Raw genomic sequence first — 19,528 nt, 5'->3', positions numbered from 1 at the left:
GGGGTTTTTGAGGGAAAATTTGGGATTTTTGAGGGAAAAATTGGGGTTTTTGAGGGAAAAAAAGGGAATTTCTGAGGGAAAAAAGGGAATTTCTGAGGGAAAATTGGGATTTTTGAGGGAAAAAATGGGATTTTTGAGGGAAAAAAGGGATTTTTTTGAGGGGAAAATTGGGGTTTATGAGTGAAAAAAGGGAATCCCTGAGGGAAAATTTGGGGTTTTTGAGGGAAAAATTGGGGTTTTTTGGGTGGAAAAAAGGGAATTTCTGAGGGGAAAAAAGGGAATTTCTGAGGAAAAATTGGGGTTTTTGAGGGGAAATTGGGGTTTTTGAGGGAAAGATTGGGGTTTTTGTGGGATAAATGAATTTTGAGGGGAAAAAATGACGAATTCAGGCTCAAACTGGGAGAGTTTTGCCCCAAAACCTGCGGGTTTTGAGTTTGGAGGGAGAAAAGGAAAGTTTGGGTTGGAAAATTGGGATTGGGATGGAAAAATCGGGAAAAAAAGGAAAAAATTTGGGATTTGGAGGCGAAAAATAAGACGGGTTTGGGCCTAAAACCAGTAGCGAGTCCTCCCAGGCGGCCAGAGCGGTTCCAATGGGGGTGAATGGGGAGGAACCATAGAGTTGAGAGGGGTCGTTGAAGTTAACGGAGGAGTTTGGTCCTCCAAGGAGGCCAGAGCGGCTCCAGACCGGAAGCCACCATCGAAGTGATGCGTGTGTGCCAGCGCGGACCGGAAGTAACCATAGAGTGTGGGGGGGTGTTCGTTTAAGCTAAAGGAACTCGCGGTCCTCCGAGCGGGCCAGAGCGGCTCGGAGCCGGAAATACCCGTTCGCTTCGGCGGTTAAAACACACGAGAAAACAAAAAAAAGCATCAAAACGCAAATCCGTGACGTCATAACGTCCTAAAACCGGATTTTTGGGGTGAAAAACCCGTTTTTCGATATTTTTTCCGTGGGTTACGTCGCGTTTTAGGGGTTACTTCCGGTGGTGTTCCCTCATTTCCGTTCCCCCTCGCGCTCACTTCCGGTCCCACCCGCTTCGTTCCGACCCCGGTGAGTCCAAAAATCGCCGATTTTTGCCCCAAAATCGCCGCTTTTTGCCCCAAAATCGCCGCTTTTCGCCCCAAAACCAGCGGGGGGAGGGGGAGGGGAACCTCAGTGAGAGTTTTTCACCCAAAATTGCGGCTCCTCCTTCGATTTTTACCGATTTTCCCGGATTTTTCCTCAAAGAGAGCTCCGGGTTTCGGTCGGGGCCGCCCCGGGAGAATTTGGGGAAATTTGGGAAAATTTGGGAAAATTTGGGGAATTTTGGGTCAATTTGGGGAATTTTGGGGATTTTTGGGGAAATTTGGGTCAATCCAAGACGAATTTGGGTGGATTTGGGTTCAATTTGGGTCAATTTGTGTCAATTTCTGCCAATTTGGGTCAATTTTGGTCAATTTGAGCTCAATTTGGGTCAATTTGTGACAATTTCTGCCAATTTGAGCCAATTTTGGGTCAATTTGTGCCAATTTCTGCCAATTTGAGCCAATTTTGGGTCAATTTGTGCCAATTTGGGTCAATTTGGCTCAATTTGAGCTCAATTTGGGTCAATTTGTGCCAATTTGTGCCAATTTGTGTCAATTTTGGTCAATTTGGTTCAATTTGTGCCAATTTTGGGTCAATTTGTGTCAATTTTGGTCAATTTGGGCCAATTTGGGTTCATTTTGGGCCAATTTGGGTCAATTTGGGCTGGATTTGGATCAATCCAAGACCAATTTGGGTCGATTTTGGGCCAATTTGGGCCAATTTTGGTCAATTTATGCCAATTTGGGTCAATTTGGGTCGATTTTGGGCCAATTTGGGTCAATTTAGGCCAATTTGGGTCAATTTGTGCCAATTTGGGTCATTTTGGGCCAATTTGGGTCAATTTGTGCCAATTTTGGGTCAACCCAAACCCAATTTGGGCCAATTTGGGTCAATTTGGGTCAATCCAAGACCAATTTGGGTTGATTTTGTGCCAATTTGGGCCAATTTGGGTCAATTTGGGCCAATTTGGGTCAAACCAAGACCAATTTGGGTCAATCCAAGACCAATTTCGGTCGATTTTGGGCCAATTTGGGCCAATTTAGCTCAATTTGGGTCAACTTGGTTCAATCCAAACCCAATTTGGGTCGATTTTGGTCCGATTTGGGTCAATTTGGGTCACTTTGATCTCAATTTGTGCCAATTTGAGCCAATTTGGGTCAATTTTTACCAATTTTGACCAATTCCTGCTGACTTTTTCCCATTTCCTCTCTCCCCAGTTTCCACCCAGTGTCCACCCAGTGTCCACTCAGTGTCCGGCCATGCCCCGCGTGCCGCGGCCGCGGCCGGCCGAGCGTTACCGGCAGCGCTGGCGCCGGCTGCGCCGCGCGGGGCACGGCCGGGCTCGATTTGGGGCAATTTGGGACAATTTGGGTCGATTTGGGCCAATTTGTGCCAATTTGGGTCAATTTGGGTCAATCCAAGACCAATTTGGGTCAATTTGTGCCAATTTGGGTCAATTTATGCCAATTTTGGGTCAACCCAAACCCAATTTGGGTCAATCCAAGACCAATTTGAGTCAATTTGTGCCAATTTGGGTCAATTTTGGTCAATTTGTGCCAATTTGGGTCAATTTGTGCCAATTTTGGGTCAAACCAAGACCAATTTGGGTCGATTTGGGCTCAATTTTTGCTGATTTTGACCAATTCTCACCAACATTTTTCCTCTCTCTTCTCCCCAGTGTCCACCCAGTGTCCACCCAGTGTCCACCCAGTGTCCGGCCGGTGTCCGGCCATGCCCCGCGTGCCGCGGCCGCGGCCGGCCGAGCGTTACCGGCAGCGCTGGCGCCGGCTGCGCCGCGCGGGGCACGGCCGGGCTCGATTTGGGCCAATTTGGGACAATTTGGGTCAATTTGTGCCAATTTGGGCCAATTTGGGTTCATTTTGGGCCAATTTGGGCCAATTTGGGCTCAATTTGGGTCAATCCAAGACCAATTTGGGTCGATTTTGGGCCAATTTGGGTCAATTTTGGTCAATTTGGGCCAATTTGGGTCGATTTGTGCCAATTTGGGTCAATTTGGGTGCATTTTGTGCCAATTTGGGTTCTTTTTGGGCCAATTTGGGTCAATTTGAGCTCAATTTGGGTCAATTTGTGCCAATTTGGGTCAATCCAAGACCAATTTGGGTCAATTTGGGTCAATTTGGGCCAATTTGGGTCAATTTGGGCCAATTTTGGGTCAAACCAAGACCAATTTGGGTCAATTTGGACCAATTTGGGTCAATTTGGGTTCATTTTGGGCCAATTGGGCTCAATTTGGGTCAATCTGTGCCAATTTTGGGTCAATCCAAGACCAATTTGGGTCGATTTTGGGCCAATTTGGGCCAATTTGGGTCAATTTGTGCCAATTTTGGGTCAAACCAAGACCAATTTGGGTCAATTTGGACCAATTTGGGTCAATTTGGGTTCATTTTGGGCCAATTGGGCTCAATTTGGGTCAATTTGTGCCAATTTGGGTCAATTTGGGCCAATTTGGGCCAATTTGGGCTCAATTTGGGTCAATCCAAGACCAATTTGGGTCGATTTTGGGCCAATTTAGGCCAATTTGGGTCAATTTGGGTCAATTTGTGCCAATTTGTGCCAATTTGTGTCAATTTTGGTCAATTTGGTTCAATTTGTGCCAATTTTGGGTCAATTTGTGCCAATTTGGGTCGATTTTGGGCCAATTTTGGGTCAATTTTGGTCAATTTGAGCTCAATTTGTGCCAATTTGGGTCAATCCAAGACCAATTTGGGTCGATTTTGGGTCAATTTGGGTCAATTTTGGTCAATTGGTGCCAATTTGGGTCAATTTTGGTCAATTTGTGCCAATTTGGGTCAATTTGTGCCAATTTTGGGTCAAACCAAGACCAATTTGGGTTGATTTGGGCTCAATTTGTGCCAATTTGGGTCGATTTGGGCTCAATTTTTGCTGATTTTGACCAATTCTCACCAACATTTTTCCTCTCTCTTCTCCCCAGTGTCCACCCAGTGTCCACCCAGTGTCCACTCAGTGTCCACCCAGTGTCCACCCAGTGTCCGGCCGGCGTCCGGCCATGCCCCGCGTGCCGCGGCCGCGGCCGGCCGAGCGTTACCGGCAGCGCTGGCGCCGGCTGCGCCGCGCGGCGCGGGCGCTGGTGCTGGAGAACGGCGCCCTCTGCGACGAGGTCGCCCGGCTGGAGGCCAAGTGGCTCCGAGCCCGCGGCCAGCGGCGATTCCTGCTCGGACGCCTGCTCGGACACCGCGCGCGAGCGGCCGGAGAGGCGGTCAAGCGGCCGAGGAGGGCCCGGACGGCTGCGGCCAGGGGGAGGGGGGGTGGGGGGAGGAGTGAGCAGTGGTCAGCGGGGTCCAAGGATGACCAGTGGTCAGCGGGGTCGAAGAGTGACCAGTGGTCATCTGGAGGGAGGGCTGGGTCAAAGGATGACCAGTGGTCAGAGGGGTTGAAGAATGAGCAGTGGTCATCTGGCTCTAAAAATGACCAGTGGTCAGCTGGGGGAAGATCTGGAGCTAAGGATGACCAGTGGTCATCTGGGTCCAAGAGTGACCAGTGGTCATCTGGGTCCAAGAGTGACCAGTGGTCATCTGGCTCCAAGAGTGACCAGTGGTCATCGGGGTCGAAAAGTGACCAATGGTCATCGGGGTCCAAGAGTGACCAGTGGTCATCTGGAGGAAGAGCTGGATTGAAGGATGACCAGTGGTCAGCTGGTGGAAGACCAGTAGGGTCCAAGGATGACCAGTGGTCATCCGGCTCGAAGAGTGACCAGTGGTCAGCGGGCTCCAAGAGTGACCAATGGTCAGCGGGCTCCAAGAGTGACCAGTGGTCATCTGGAGGAAGAACGGCCCCCAAGGACGACCAGCGGTCAGCGGGAGGGAAACCAACGCTCTCCAAGGATGACCAGTGGTCATCCGGCTCCAGAGCGACGTCCGGCGGGCTCCGGCCGCTCCAGGATGACCGCAAGGCCGACGGCTCGGGCCGGCGGCGCGGCCGGCGGGAGGAGGATGACCACGAGGAGGAGGAGGAAGATGACCGCGAGGAGGACGAAGATGACCGCGAGGAGGACGAAGATGACCGCGAGGAGGACGAGGATGACCACGAGGAGGACGAGGATGACCACGAGGAGGAGGAGGAGGAGGAGGAGGAGGAGGAGGAGGAAGGAGCCGCTCTGGCCTTTGGCTACTCCGACCTTTTCCTGGCTAGCCCCGCGGGCTCGGACGAGTGACCAATAAATGACCGCGGCCGGAGGGGTCCGGACACCCCCGGGTGAGCCTTGGCAGTTCTTTGGTCACTGCTGGTGACCACTTGACCATCCCTGGTGACCACTGACCACCCTCAGTGACCCCTTGACCACCCCTGGTGACCCCTTGACCATCCCTGGTGACCCCTTGACCACCCCTGGTGACCCCTTGACCACCCCTGATGACCCCTTGACCACCCCCTGTGACCCCTTGACCACCCCTGATGACCACTGACCACCCCTGATGACCCCTGGCCACCCCCGGTGACCCCTTGACCACCCCTGGATGACCCCTTGACCACCCCTGGTGACCCCTTGACCACCCCTGGTGACCACTTGACCATCTCTGGTGGCCCCTTGACCATCCCTGATGACCACTGACCACCCCCAGTGACCCCTTGACCACCCCTGATGACCACTGACCACTCCTGGATGACCCCTTGACCATCCCTGGTGACCACTTGACCACCCCTGATGACCACTGACCACCCCAGTGACCACTGACCACTCCTGGATGACCCCTTGACCACCCCTGATGACCACTTGACCACACCCAGTGACCCCTTGACCCCTCCCAATGACCCCCTGAATGACCACTGACCACCCCTGGTGACCCCGTGACCACCCCCAGTGACCCCTTGACCACCCCCAATGACCACTGACCACTCCCTGATGACCCCTGGCCACCCCCAGTGACCCCTTGACCCCTCCCAGTGACCCCTTGACCACCCCCAATGATCTCCTGAATGACCCCTTGACCATCCTTGGTGACCCCTTGACCACCCCCAATGACCACTGACCACTCCTGGTGACCGCTTGACCACCCCTGATGACCACTGACCACCCCCAATGACCACTGACCACCCCCGGTGACCCCTTGACCACCCCTGATGACCCCTTGACCACACCCAATGACCATTGACCACACCCAATGACCATTGACCACCCCCCAGTGACCCCTTGACCACCCCTGGTGACCACTGACCACCCCCAGTGACCCCTGGGTGACCCCTTGACCACCCCAATGACCCTTGACCACTCCCCAATGACCCCTGGTCACTTCTTGACCACCCCTGGTGACCACTGACCACCCCCAATGACCACTGACCACCCCCAATGACCACTGACCACCCCTGGATGACCCCTTGACCATCCCTGGTGACCACCCCAATGACCCCTTGACCACCCCAAATGACCACTGACCACCCCTTGAGTGACCACTGACCACCCCACTGACCACCCCTTGAATGACCACTGACCACCCCTTGAGTGACCACTGACCACCCCACTGACCACCCCTTGAATGACCACTGACCACCCCTTGAGTGACCACTGACCACCCCTTGAATGACCACTGACCGCCCCACTGACCACCCAGTGACCCCGTGAATGACCACTGACCACCCCGTGGCCGTAGCCGGGCTCAGGCCGGCGTTTATTGCCCACCACCCCCCGCGTCCGGCGGGGACTGACCACCACCAGAGTGACCACCAGAGTGACCACCAGAGTGACCACTGCAGTGACCACCAGTGTGACCACCAGAGTGGCCACCAGTGGAGTGACCACCACCGGAGTGACCACCACCGGAGTGACCACCAGAGTGACCACCAGAGTGACCACTGCAGTGACCACCGGTGGAGTGACCACCACGGTGACCACCAGAGTGACCACCAGTGGACTGACCACCACTGGAATGACCACTAGGGTGACCACCAGAGTGACCACTAGAGTGACCACCACCAGAGTGACCACTGCAGTGACCACCAGCAGGCTGATGACCATTGTAATGACCACTAGAGTGACCACTAAAGTGACCACTGCAGTGACCACCGGTGAAGTGACCACTTAAGTGACCACCACCAGAGTGACCACTGGAGCGGCCACTAGTGACCACTGCAGTGACCACTAGAGTGACCACCAGTGGACTGACCACCACTGGAATGACCACTGGGGTGACCACTAGAGTGACCACCAGAGTGACCACCAGAGTGACCACCACCAGAGTGACCACAGGAGTGACCACCAGAGTGACCACCACCAGAGTGACCACAGGAGTGGCCACCAGTGGACTGACCACCACTGGAGTGACCACTGCAGTGACCACCAGCAGGCTGATGACCATTGTAATGACCACTAGAGTGACCACTAAAGTGACCACTGCAGTGACCACCACCAGAGTGACCACTGGAGTGGCCACTAGTGACCACTGCAGTGACCACTAGAGTGACCACTGCAGTGACCACTAGAGTGACCACCAGTGGACTGACCACCACCAGAGTGACCACTGGTGGATTAACCCCCACCAGAGTGACCACTGGACTGACCATCCCTGGACTGACCATCACCGGAGTGACCACTGCTGGACTGACCATCACCGGAGTGACCACTGGACTGACCATCACCGGAGTGACCATCACCGGAGTGACCACTGGACTGACCATCACCGGAGTGACCGCTGGACTGACCGCCGGCGTCCTCCGGCCGCTGGTCGATGTCGTGGAAGAGCCGGACGATGTCCGGCCGCTCGGCCAGAGCGTCCAGGAGCCGTCCGGCCGCTGTCCTGGGCCCTCCGGCCAGGGTCAGAGGTGACCGCGGCTGGAACTCGACGGCGGCCGAGAGCGGCCGGAGCCCCGCGGCCTCCAGGCCCCGCCGGACACTGCCCAGGGCCGAGGGGTCACACAGGAACTGCGGGGGAGGGGACAGGGGTCACTCAGGGGTCACTCAGGGGTCACTCAGGGTCACTCAGGGGTCACTCAGGGGTCAAGGGGTCACTCAGGGGTCACACAGGAACTGCGGGGGAGGGGACAGGGGTCAGACAGGGGTCACTCAGGGGTCACTCGGGGTCACTCAGGGGTCAAGGGGTCACTCATGGGTCACACAGGAACTGCGGGGGAGGGGACAGGGGTCACTGAGGGGTCAAGGGGTCACTCAGGGGTCAAGGGGTCACTCAGGGGTCACTCAGGGGTCACTCAGGGTCATTCAGGGTCATTCAGGGGTCAAGGGGTCACTCATGGGTCACACAGGAACTGCGGGGGAGGGGACAGGGGTCAGACAGGGGTCACTCAGGGGTCAAGGGGTCACTCAGGGGTCACTCAGGGGTCACTCAGGGTCACTCAGGGGTCACTCAGGAACTGCGGGGGAGGGGACAGGGGTCAGCCAGGGGTCAAGGGGTCACTCAGGGGTCAAGGGGTCACACAGGGGTCACACAGGAACTGCGGGGGAGGGGGCAGGGGTCACTGAGGGGTCAAGGGGTCACTCAGGGTCACTCAGGGTCACTCAGGGGTCAAGGGGTCACTCAGGGGTCACACAGGAACTGCGGGGGAGGGGACAGGGGTCAGCCAGGGGTCACTCGGTCACTCAGGGGTCACTCAGGGTCACTCAGGGTCACTCAGGGGTCAGTCAGGGTCATTCAGGGTCACTCAGCGGTCACTCAGGGGTCACTCGGGGGTCACTCAGGGGTCAAGGAGTGACCAATGGTCAGTGAAGGGTCAAGGAGTGACCAGTGGTCATTAGGAGGGGTCAAGGGGGTCAGGGGAGGGGTCAAGGGGTCAGGGAGGGGTCAAGGAGTGACCAATGGTCATTGGGAGGGGTCAAGGGGGTCAGGGGAGGGGTCAAGGGGTCATTGGGGTGGTCAAGAATTGACCAAGGGTCAGTGGGAGTGACCAGTGAGTGACCAGAGCCCCCTGGGAGTGACCAGTGAGTGACCAGTGAGTGACCAGAGCCCCCCAGAGCGGTCAGTGAGTGACCAGAGCCCCATGGGAGTGGCCGGAGCCCCCTGGGAGTGACCAGAGCCCCCCAGAGCGGTCAGTGAGTGACCAGTGAGTGACCAGAGCGGTCAGTGAGTGGCCGGAGCCCCCCGGGAGTGACCAGTGAGTGACCAGAGCGGTCAGTGAGTGGCCGGAGCCCCCCGGGAGTGACCACTGCCCACCTTGAGCTCGTCCTCGTCCTCGGCCACCACGTCCTGGGCTCCGGCCACCGCGGCCGCCTCCAGCGCCGCCTCCATGGCCACGGCCTGGCCGGACACTCGGACCACGCCCACGGCCTGGAAACTGTGCTGGACACCCTCGGCCAGAGAGCTCCTGAGTGACCACGAGTGACCACTGAGTGACCACTGAGTGACCACTGAGTGACCACTGAGTGATCCTGAGTGACCACTGAGTGACCACTGAGTGACCACTGAGTGACCACGGAGTGACCACTGAGTGATCCTGAGTGACCACTGAGTGACCACTGAGTGATCCTGAGTGACCCTGAGTGACCACGAGTGACCACTGAGTGACCACTGAGTGATCCTGAGTGATCCTGAGTGACCACTGAGTGACCACTGAGTGACCACTGAGTGATCCTGAGTGACCACTGAGTGACCACTGAGTGACCACTGAGTGACCACCGAGTGATCCTGAGTGATCCTGAGTGACCACTGAGTGATCCTGAGTGACCACTGAGTGACCACTGAGTGACCACTGAGTGATCCTGAGTGACCACTGAGTGACCACGGAGTGACCACCGAGTGACCACTGAGTGATCCTGAGTGACCACTGAGTGACCACCGAGTGACCACTGAGTGACCACTGAGTGACCACTGAGTGACCACTGAGTGACCACGGAGTGACCACTGAGTGACCACGTGACCACTGAGTGACCACGGAGTGACCCCAGGCCCCCCAAAGTGACCCCCGAGTGACCAAAACCCCCCCTGAGTGACCCGAAATGACCCCAGAGTGACCTCAGGCCCCCCAAAGTGACCATGAGTGACCAAAACCCCCCCGGAGTGACTATGAGTGACCCCAGAATGACCCCAGAGTGACCAAAACCCCCCCAGAGTGACGCCAAATGACCCCAAGTCACCCCAGAGTGACCCCAAGCCCCCCAGAGTGACCCCAGAATGACCAACCCCCCCCCGTGACCCCTCGTGACCCCAAAACGACCCCTGAGTGACCCCAGAGTGACCAAAACCCCCCCAGAGTGACCATGAGTGACCCCAGAGTGACCAAACCCCCCCAAATGACCCTAAAATGACCCAGAGTGACCCCAGAGTGACCAAAACCCCCCCAAATGACCCCAGAATGACCCCAGAGTGACCCCAAATGACCCCCCATGACCCCAGAGTGACCCCAGTGACCAAAACCCCCCCAGAGTGACCCCAAATGACCCCAGAATGACCCCAAATGACCTCCCATGACCCCGGAGTGACCAGGAGTGACCCCAGAATGACCCCAAGCCCCCCAGAATGACCCCAGAGTGACCAGAGTGACCAAAACCCCCCCAGAATGACCCCAAATGACCCCAGAGTGACCCCAAATGACCCCAGAATGACCCCAAATGACCCCCCATGACCCCTGAGTGACCAGGAGTGACCCCAGAGTGACCAAAACCCTGTAGTGACCCCAGAGTGACCATGAGTGACCCCAAATGATCCCAGAGTGACCCCAAATGACCCCAGAGTGACCCTGGAGTGACCCCAAATGACCCCAGAGTGACCCCAAATGACCCCAGAGTGACCCCAGTGACCAAAACCCCCCCAGAATGACCCCAGAGTGACCCCAAATGACCCCCCATGACCCCAGAGTGACCCCAAATGACCCCAGAGTGACCATGAGTGACCCCAGAGTGACCCCAGAGTTACCCCAGGCCCCCCCAGAGTGACCCCAGAGTGACCCCAGAGTGACCCCAAATGACCCCAGAGTGACCATGAGTGACCATGAGTGACCCCAAATTACCCCAGAGTGACCCCAGAGTGACCCCAGAGTGACCCCAGAGTGACCCCAGGCCCCCCAGAGTGACCCCAGAGTGACCAAAACCCCCCCAGAGTGACCCCCTATGACCCCAGAGTGACCAGGAGTGACCCCAACCCCTCTCAAAGTGACCCCAGAGTGACCCCGAGTGTCCTGGGAGTGTCCAGAGTGACCCAAGCCCTCCAGAGTGACCCCTGAGTGACCAAACCCCCCCTGAGTGACCAAAACCCCCCAAAATTACCCCAAATGACCCCTCTTGACCCCAAAATGACCCCAGAGTGACCAGGAGTGACCTCAGAGTGACCAAAGTGACCAAAACCCCCCCAGAGTGACCCCAAATGACCCCAGAGTGACCCCAAATGACCCCAGAGTGACCATGAGTGACCCCAGAGTTATCCCAGGCCCCCCAGAGTGACCCCAGAATGACCCCAGAGTGACCCCAGAGTGACCCCAAATGACCCCAGAGTGACCATGAGTGACCCCAGAGTTATCCCAGGCCCCCCAGAGTGACCCCAGAATGACCCCCCATGACCCCAGAGTGACCCCAAATGACCCCAGAGTGACCATGAGTGACCCCAGAGTTACCCCAAATGACCCCAGAGTGACCCCAAATGACCCCCCATGACCCCAGAGTGACCAAAACCCCCCCAGAATGACCCCAAATGACCCTGGAGTGACCCCAAATGACCCCAGAATGACCCCAGAATGACCCCAAATGACCCCAGAGTGACCCCAAATGACCCCAGAGTGACCCCAAATGACCCCAGAGTGACCCCCCATGACCCCAGAGTGACCCCAGAGTGACCCCACCCCCCCCAACGGCCCCTCCCCCACCCCAGCGGTCAGCACTGACCCGTGACGTGCCAGCAGTGTCCGGAGCTCGGCCTGGCTGCGCCGGACGTTGTCGGTCAGCACGTCCAGCAGCAACGCCGACCCCCCCGGACCCCGGACCCCCAGCAGCAGCCGCGACCCCGCGGCCGGACGCTCCTGTGGCCGGAGAGTGGACACTGGTCAGTGGTCAGTGGTCAGTGTGGTCATTGGTCAGTGGTCAGTGTGGTCAGTGTGGTCAGTGGTCAGTGGTCAGTGGTCAGTGGTCAGTGTGGTCAGTGACCCCCCCGGACCCCGGACCCCCAGCAGCAGCCGCGACCCCGCGGCCGGACGCTCCTGTGGCCGGAGAGTGGACACTGGTCAGTGGTCAGTGTGGTCAGTGGTCAGTGTGGTCAGTGGTCAATGGTCAGTGTGGTCAGTGTGGTCAGTGGTCAATGGTCAGTAGTCAGTGTGGCCGGAGAGTGGACAATGGTCAGTGGTCAGTGTGGTCAGTGGTCAGTGTGGTCAGTGTGGTCAGTGTGGTCAGTGGTCAGTGTGGTCAGTGTGGTCAGTGGACACTGGTCAGTGGTCAGTGTGGTCAGTGTGGTCAGTGTGGTCAGTGGTCAGTGTGGTCACTGGTCAGTGTGGTCAGTGTGGTCAGTGGACACTGGTCAGTGGTCAGTGTGGTCAGTGTGGTCAGTGTGGTCAGTGTGGTCAGTGGTCAGTGGTCAGTGTGGTCAGTGTGGTCAGTGGTCAGTGGTCAGTGTGGTCAGTGTGGTCAGTGACCCCCCCGGACCCCGGACCCCCAGCAGCAGCCGCGACCCCGCGGCCGGACGCTCCTGTGGCCGGAGAGTGGACACTGGTCAGTGGGGCTGGAGAGTGGACACTGGTCAGTGGTCAGTGTGGTCAGTGTGGTCAGTGTGGTCAGTGTGGTCAGTGTGGTCAGTGTGGTCAGTGTGGTCAGTGTGGTCACTGGTCAGTGGTCAGTGTGGTCAGTGGTCAGTGCGGTCAATGGTCAGTGTGGTCAGTGTGGTCAGTGGTCAGTGTGGTCAGTGTGGTCAGTGGTCAGTGTGGTCAGTGTGGTCAGTGTGGTCAGTGTGGTCAGTGGTCAGTGTGGTCAGTGGTCAGTGGTCAGTGTGGTCACTGGTCAGTGTGGTCAGTGGTCAGTGTGGTCAGTGTGGTCAGTGGTCAGTGTGGTCAGTGGTCAATGGTCAGTGTGGTCAGTGTGGTCAGTGTGGTCAGTGGTCAGTGTGGTCAGTGTGGTCAATGGTCAGTGTGGTCAGTGTGGTCAGTGGTCAGTGGTCAGTGTGGTCAATGGTCAGTGTGGTCAGTGTGGTCAGTGTGGTCAGTGTGGTCAGTGTGGTCAGTGTGGTCAGTGGTCAGTGTGGTCAGTGTGGTCAATGGTCAGTGTGGTCAGTGTGGTCAGTGGTCAGTGGTCAGTGTGGTCAATGGTCAGTGTGGTCAGTGGTCAGTGTGGTCAGTGGTCAGTGGTCAGTGTGGTCAGTGGTCAGTGGTCAGTGGTCAGTGGTCAGTGGTCAGTGTGGTCAGTGTGGTCAGTGTGGTCAGTGACCCCCCCGGACCCCGGACCCCCAGCAGCAGCCGCGACCCCGCGGCCGGACGCTCCTGTGGCCGGAGAGTGGACACTGGTCAGTGTGGTCAGTGTGGTCAATGTGGTCAGTGGTCAGTGTGGTCAGTGTGGTCAGTGGTCAGTGGTCAGTGGTCAATGGTCAGTAGTCAGTGTGGCTGGAGAGTGGACACTGGTCAGTGTGGTCAGTGTGGTCAGTGTGGTCAGAGTGGTCAGTGTGGTCAGTGGACACTGGTCAGTGTGGTCAGTGGTCAGTGTGGTCAGTGTGGTCAGTGGTCAGTGGTCAGTGGGGTCAGTGGTCAGTGGTCAGTGTGGTCAGTGGTCAATGGTCAGTGTGGTCAGTGTGGTCAGTGTGGTCAGTGGTCAGTGGTCAGTGGTCAGTGTGGTCAGTGTGGTCAGTGACCCCCCCCCGGACCCCTGACCCCCAGCAGCAGCCGCGACCCCGCGGCCGGACGCTCCTGTGGCCGGAGAGTGGACACTGGTCAGTGGTCAGTGTGGTCAGTGTGGTCACTGGTCAGTGGTCAGTGTGGTCAGTGTGGTCAGTGGTCAGTGTGGTCAGTGGTCAGTGTGGTCAGTGTGGTCAGTGGTCAGTGTGGTCAGTGTGGTCAGCGTGGCCAGAGAACAATGGTCAGTGGTCAGTGTGGTCAGTGTTGGTGTCAGTGGTCACTCAGTGGTCACTCAGTGGTCACTCAGTGGTCACTCAGTGGTCACTCACCCTGAGTGCCCCCTGGACGGTGTCCTTGGGGACGTTGTGTCTCCGGCAGTTGTGTCTCTGGGTCAGTGTGGTCAGTGGTCAGTGTGACGGTCAGTAGGGATGGTCAGTGGTCACTCAGTGGTCACTCAGTGGTCAGTTGGTCAGGTGGTCACTCACCCTGAGCGCCCCCTGGACGGTGTCCTTGGGGACGTTGTGTCTCCGGCAGAGCTGCAGCCAGCGCCGGGTCAGTGTGGTCATTGGTCAGTGTGATGGTCAGTAGGGATGGTCAGTGGTCAGTGTGATGGTCAGTAGGGATGGTCAGTGGTCAGTGGTCACTCAGTGGTCACTCAGTGGTCACTCAGTGGTCACTCAGTGGTCACTCACCCTGAGTGCCCCCTCGATGGTGTCCTTGGGGACGTTGTGTCTCCGGCAGAGCTGCAGCCAGCGCCGGGTCAGTGTCAGTGGTCACTCAGTGGTCAGTGTGATGGTCAGTAGGGATGGTCAGTGGTCAGTGTGACGGTCAGTAGGGATGGTCAGTGGTCACTCAGTGGTCACTCAGTGGTCACTCAGTGGTCACTCAGTGGTCACTCACCCTGAGCGCCCCCTGGACGGTGTCCTTGGGGACGTTGTGTCTCCGGCAGAGCTGCAGCCAGCGCCGGGTCAGTGTGGTCAGTGGTCAGTGTGATGGTCAGTAGGGATGGTCAGTGGTCACTCAGTGGTCAGTGGTCAGTTGGTCAGTGGTCACTCAGTGGTCACTCACCCTGAGTGCCCCCTGGACGGTGTCCTTGGGGACGTTGTGTCTCCGGCAGTTGTGTCTCTGGGTCAGTGTGGTCAGTGGTCAGTGTGATGGTCAGTAGGGATGGTCAGTGGTCAGTGTGACGGTCAGTAGGGATGGTCAGTGGTCACTCAGTGGTCACTCAGTGGTCAGTTGGTCACTCACCCTGAGTGCCCCCTGGACGGTGTCCTTGGGGACGTTGTGTCTCCGGCAGAGCTGCAGCCAGCGCCGGGTCAGTGTCAGTGGTCACTCAGTGGTCAGTGTGACGGTCAGTAGGGATGGTCAGTGGTCACTCAGCGGTCAGTGGTCACTCAGTGGTCACTCAGTGGTCACTCACCCTGAGTGCCCCCTCGATGGTGTCCTTGGGGACGTTGTGTCTCCGGCAGAGCTGCAGCCAGCGCCGGGTCAGTGTGGTCAGTGGTCAGTGTGATGGTCAGTAGGGATGGTCAGTTGGTCAGTGGTCACTCAGTGGTCACTCAGTGGTCACTCAGTGGTCACTCACCCTGAGTGCCCCCTGGACGGTGTCCTTGGGGACGTTGTGTCTCCGGCAGAGCTGCAGCCAGCGCCGGGTCAGTGTCAGTGGTCAGTGTGATGGTCAGTAGGGATGGTCAGTGGTCACTCAGTGGTCACTCAGTGGTCAGTTGGTCAGTTGGTCACTCACCCTGAGTGCCCCCTGGACGGTGTCCTTGGGGACGTTGTGTCTCCGGCAGTTGTGTCTCCAGGTCAGTGTGGTCAGTGGTCAGTGTGACGGTCAGTAGGGATGGTCAGTGGTCACTCAGTGGTCACTCAGTGGTCAGTGGTCAGTTGGTCAGTTGGTCACTCACCCTGAGTGCCCCTTCAATGGTGTCCTTGGGGACGTTGTGTCTCCGGCAGAGCTGCAGCGCCGCCGCCAGCGCCGGGTTCTGGGCGGGGTCGGCGCCGCCCTCTGTGGGGGGGGAGGGGAGGGGACACCCACATGTCGCGATAGTCACGATAGGGCGGCCATATCGCGATAGAGAGACCATATCGCGATAGAGAGACCATATCGCGATAGAGAGACGATATCACGATAGAGCCGCCATATCGCGATAGAGCCGCCATATCGCAATGGTCACGATAGAGCCGCCGTATCGCGATAGAGAGACCGTATCGCGATAGAGCCGCCATATCGCGATAGGGCCGCCATATCGCAATAGTCACGATAGAGCCGCCATATCGCGATAGAGAGACCACGTCGCGATAGAAAGACCATATCACGATAGAGAGACCACATCACGATAGTTACGATAGGGCGGCCATATCGCGATAGAGAGACCATATCGCGATAGAGAGACGATATCGCGATAGTTAGAATAGAGCCGCCATATCACGATAGACCATGTCGCGATAGTCACGATAGGGCACCGATATCGCGATAGAGCCGCCATATCGCAATAGAGCCGCCATATCGCAATGGTCACGATAGAGCTGCCATATCGCGAGAGAGAGACCATGTCGCGATAGGGCGGCCATATCGCGATAGAGCCGCCGTATCGCGATAGAGAGACCATATCACGATAGAGCCGCCATATCGCGATAGAGAGACCATATCACGATAGAGCCGCCATATCGCGATAGAGAGACCATATCGCGATAGAGCCGCCATATCGCGATAGTCACGATAGAGCCGCCGTATCGCGATAGAGAGACCATATCGTGATAGAGAGACGATATCGCGATAGTTACAATAGAGCCGCCATATCGCGATAGACCACGTCGCGATAGTCACGATAGGGCAGCGATATCGCGATAGAGCCGCCATATCGCGATAGAGCCGCCATATCGCGAGAGAGAGACCATATCGCGATAGGGCAGCCATATTGCAATAGAGAGACCATATCGCGATAGAGCCACCATATCGCAATGGTCACGATAGAGCCGCCATATCGCGATAGAGAGACCATATCGCGATAGGGCGGCCATATCGCAAGAGAGAGACCGTGTCGCGATAGAGCGGCCATATGTCGCGATATGACAGGCGCAGCCCTGTCGCGATAGCCCCGATAGCCCCGACACCCCCATATCGCGATAGCCCCGACACCCCCATATCGCGATATCCCAACACCACCTTCCCCCCCCGCCCATATCGCGATATCCCCACACCCCTCCCCTCCCCCCCCCCCCATATCGCGACATCCCCCGGCCCTCTCCCTCCCCCCTCATATCGCGACATCCCCCCCCCCCATCGCGACACCTCCCGGCCCTCTCCTCCCCCCCCCCCCCATATCGCGACATCGCCCCCCCTATCGCGACACCTCTGGCCGCCGCCCGCAGCAGCTGCGCCATCTTCTGGAAGAGGCGGCTCCGCTCCGCGTCCCGCGGGCCCTTCACGTTGCGCACCTTGGACCAGCGGTTGTGTCCGGCCATGGCCCGCGCCGGCCCCGCGGGGAGCCCCGGGAGGAGCCCCGGGAGCCGCGGGGGGAGCCCCGGGGAGCCCCAAATCGAGGCCCGGGGCTGCCCGAGGAACCGGGGGAGGCGTAGGCCCAGCGCCGCCGACATGGCGGCGGCGTCTCTTCCGGTTTCTGCCGGCGGGGTTCGCGCTTCCGCTTCCGGTGAGGGAGAGCGCGGGGGGTGATGGGAAAGCGAGGCGTAGAGGGGACTGGGTTATTTTGCATAGCCACGCCCCCTCAGTGGCAATACATGGGGATTTATTGTATTAATTTGCATAGCCACGCCCCCTCAGTGTCAAACATGGGGATTTATTGTGTTAATTTGCATAGCCACGCCCCCGCAATAATAATATATTGCTTGTTTTGCATAGCCACGCCTTTCAATATAAATAGATGGCAGTTTATGGGGTTAATTTGCATAGCCACGCCCCCTCAGTAATAGTAATTGCAGTAATAATAATAACAGCAAAAACAATAATAATATTAATATTAATATTAATAATATTATTAATAATATTAATATTAATTAATTATTAATAATATTAATATTAATAATATTAATACTTCCCATAATACTAATATTAATTAATATGATATATTAATTAATTAATGATATTATTAATATCAATAATACTAATAGCAGTAATAATGCTATGATATAATAATTAATTAATAATATAATTAATATTAATAATACTAATAGCAGTAATAATACTAATAGTGCTAATGCTAATACTAATAATACTACTAATAATGATATATGGGTTTGGGTTGTTTTGCATAGCCACGCCCTCTCATTAAGATGATATTATGAGGATTTATGGGGTTAATTTGCATAGCCACGCCTTAATTACAACAGTAATGATAATAGTAATTATAATACTAATGATAACGATAATAATAACAGCAATAATGGCAGTAATAGTAATAATAGTAATAATAATAGTAATAGTAATAATAATAATAATAATAATAATAATAATAGAAATAATAATAATAATAAATGGGTTTGGGTTGTTTTGCATAGCCACGCCCCCTCAGTAAGACACGGGGATGGACAGATGGACACGGGGATGGACACAGGGATGGACACAGGGATGGACAGATGGACACGGGGATGGACACAGGGATGGACACGGGATGGACACGGGGATGGACAGATGGACACGGGGATGGACACGGGGATGGACACGGGGATGGACACAGGGATGGACACAGGGATGGACACAGGGACGGACACGGGGATGGACAGATGGACACGGGGATGGACACGGGGATGGACACGGGGATGGACACGGGGATGGACAGATGGACACGGGGATGGACACAGGGATGGACACGGGGATGGACAGATGGACACAGGGATGGACACAGGGACGGACACGGGGATGGACAGATGGACACGGGGATGGACACAGGGATGGACACGGGGATGGACACGGGGTCGGACACGGGGATGGACAGATGGACACAGGGATGGACACGGGGATGGACACAGGGATGGACACGGGGATGGACACAGGGATGGACACAGGGATGGACACAGGGATGGACACGGGGATCGACAGATGGACACGGGGATGGACACGGGGATGGACACAGGGATGGACACAGGGATGGACACGGGGATGGACAGATGGACACGGGGATGGACACGGGGATGGACACAGGGATGGACAGATGGACACGGGGATGGACAGATGGACACGGGGATGGACACGGGGATGGACAGATGGACACAGGGATGGACACGGGGATGGACACGGGGATGGACAGATGGACACAGGGATGGACACGGGGATGGACAGATGGACACGGGGATGGACACGGGGATGGACAGATGGACACAGGGATGGACACGGGGATGGACAGATGGACACGGGGATGGACACGGGGATGGACACTGGGATGGACACGGGGATGGACAGACGGACACGGGGATGGACACGGGGATGGACACAGGGATGGACACAGGGATGGACACGGGGATGGACACGGGGATGGACACAGGGATGGACACAGGGATGGACACAGGGATGGACACGGGGATGGACAGATGGACACGGGGATGGACACGGGGATGGACACAGGGATGGACACGGGGATGGACACGGGGATGGACACGGGGATGGACACGGGGATGGACAGATGGACACAGGGATGGACACGGGGATGGACACGGGGATGGACACGGGGATGGACACAGGGATGGACACGGGGATGGACAGACGGACACGGGGTCGGACAGACAGAC

General features: G+C 56.7%; 2 protein-coding genes and 1 pseudogene across 5 annotated transcripts; 1 reads left to right on the top strand and 2 right to left on the bottom strand.

The window, feature by feature from the left end:
- Positions 1–246: 246 nt before the first annotated feature.
- LOC147647351 (uncharacterized) lies at positions 247–5,300 on the top strand. 3 transcript variants are annotated; one of them, XM_086872174.1, is made up of 2 exons: positions 247–1,048; positions 4,061–5,300. In XM_086872174.1, exon 2 carries the CDS (start codon positions 4,092–4,094, stop codon positions 5,253–5,255), a length of 1,164 nt encoding a protein of 387 aa, XP_086728300.1. In that variant the 5' UTR covers positions 247–1,048; positions 4,061–4,091; the 3' UTR covers positions 5,256–5,300. The 3 variants fall into 3 exon arrangements, with proteins under 3 accessions (XP_086728300.1, XP_086728301.1, XP_086728302.1); XM_086872175.1 differs by having other exon boundaries at positions 2,303–4,092; XM_086872176.1 differs by having other exon boundaries at positions 2,292–4,092.
- A 1,378-nt stretch (positions 5,301–6,678) lies between these two features.
- TACO1 (translational activator of cytochrome c oxidase I) lies at positions 6,679–17,431 on the bottom strand. 2 transcript variants are annotated; one of them, XR_015281592.1, is made up of 6 exons: positions 17,140–17,405; positions 15,691–15,791; positions 11,859–11,992; positions 9,199–9,349; positions 7,502–7,955; positions 6,679–7,454 (listed from the first exon to the last, which is right to left on the bottom strand). XR_015281592.1 is itself a non-coding variant. In XM_086872142.1 (5 exons), exons 1-5 carry the CDS (start codon positions 17,381–17,383, stop codon positions 7,563–7,565), a joined length of 1,023 nt encoding a protein of 340 aa, XP_086728268.1. In that variant the 5' UTR covers positions 17,384–17,431; the 3' UTR covers positions 6,679–7,562. The 2 variants fall into 2 exon arrangements, 1 of the variants encoding a protein (XP_086728268.1); XM_086872142.1 differs by having other exon boundaries at positions 6,679–7,955; positions 17,140–17,431.
- A 725-nt stretch (positions 17,432–18,156) lies between these two features.
- LOC147647350 (uncharacterized) lies at positions 18,157–19,523 on the bottom strand (annotated as a pseudogene).
- Between the last annotated feature and the right edge of the window lie 5 nt (positions 19,524–19,528).

Source organism: Cyanistes caeruleus, chromosome 39, assembly GCF_971803275.1.
Source record: "Cyanistes caeruleus chromosome 39, bCyaCae1.hap1.1, whole genome shotgun sequence".
In the NCBI taxonomy this organism is placed as follows: domain Eukaryota; kingdom Metazoa; phylum Chordata; class Aves; order Passeriformes; family Paridae; genus Cyanistes; species Cyanistes caeruleus.
The sequence above is the reverse complement of the archived record's forward strand: the minus strand, read 5'-3'. Positions and strand labels throughout refer to the sequence as shown.

Coding starts and splice junctions, on each gene's coding strand:
- LOC147647351 (XM_086872174.1), top strand. CDS start 4,092: ATGCCCCGCGTGCCGCGGCCGCGGCCGGCCGAGCGTTACCGGCAGCGC.
- TACO1 (XM_086872142.1), bottom strand. CDS start 17,383: ATGTCGGCGGCGCTGGGCCTACGCCTCCCCCGGTTCCTCGGGCAGCCC. Junction 9,350..11,858: donor ACACTGCTGGCACGTCACGG/GTCAGTGCTGAC, acceptor GTGGTCACTCAG/GAGCTCTCTGGCCGAGGGTG. Junction 7,956..9,198: donor AGGACGAGGACGAGCTCAAG/GTGGGCAGTGGT, acceptor CCTCCCCCGCAG/TTCCTGTGTGACCCCTCGGC.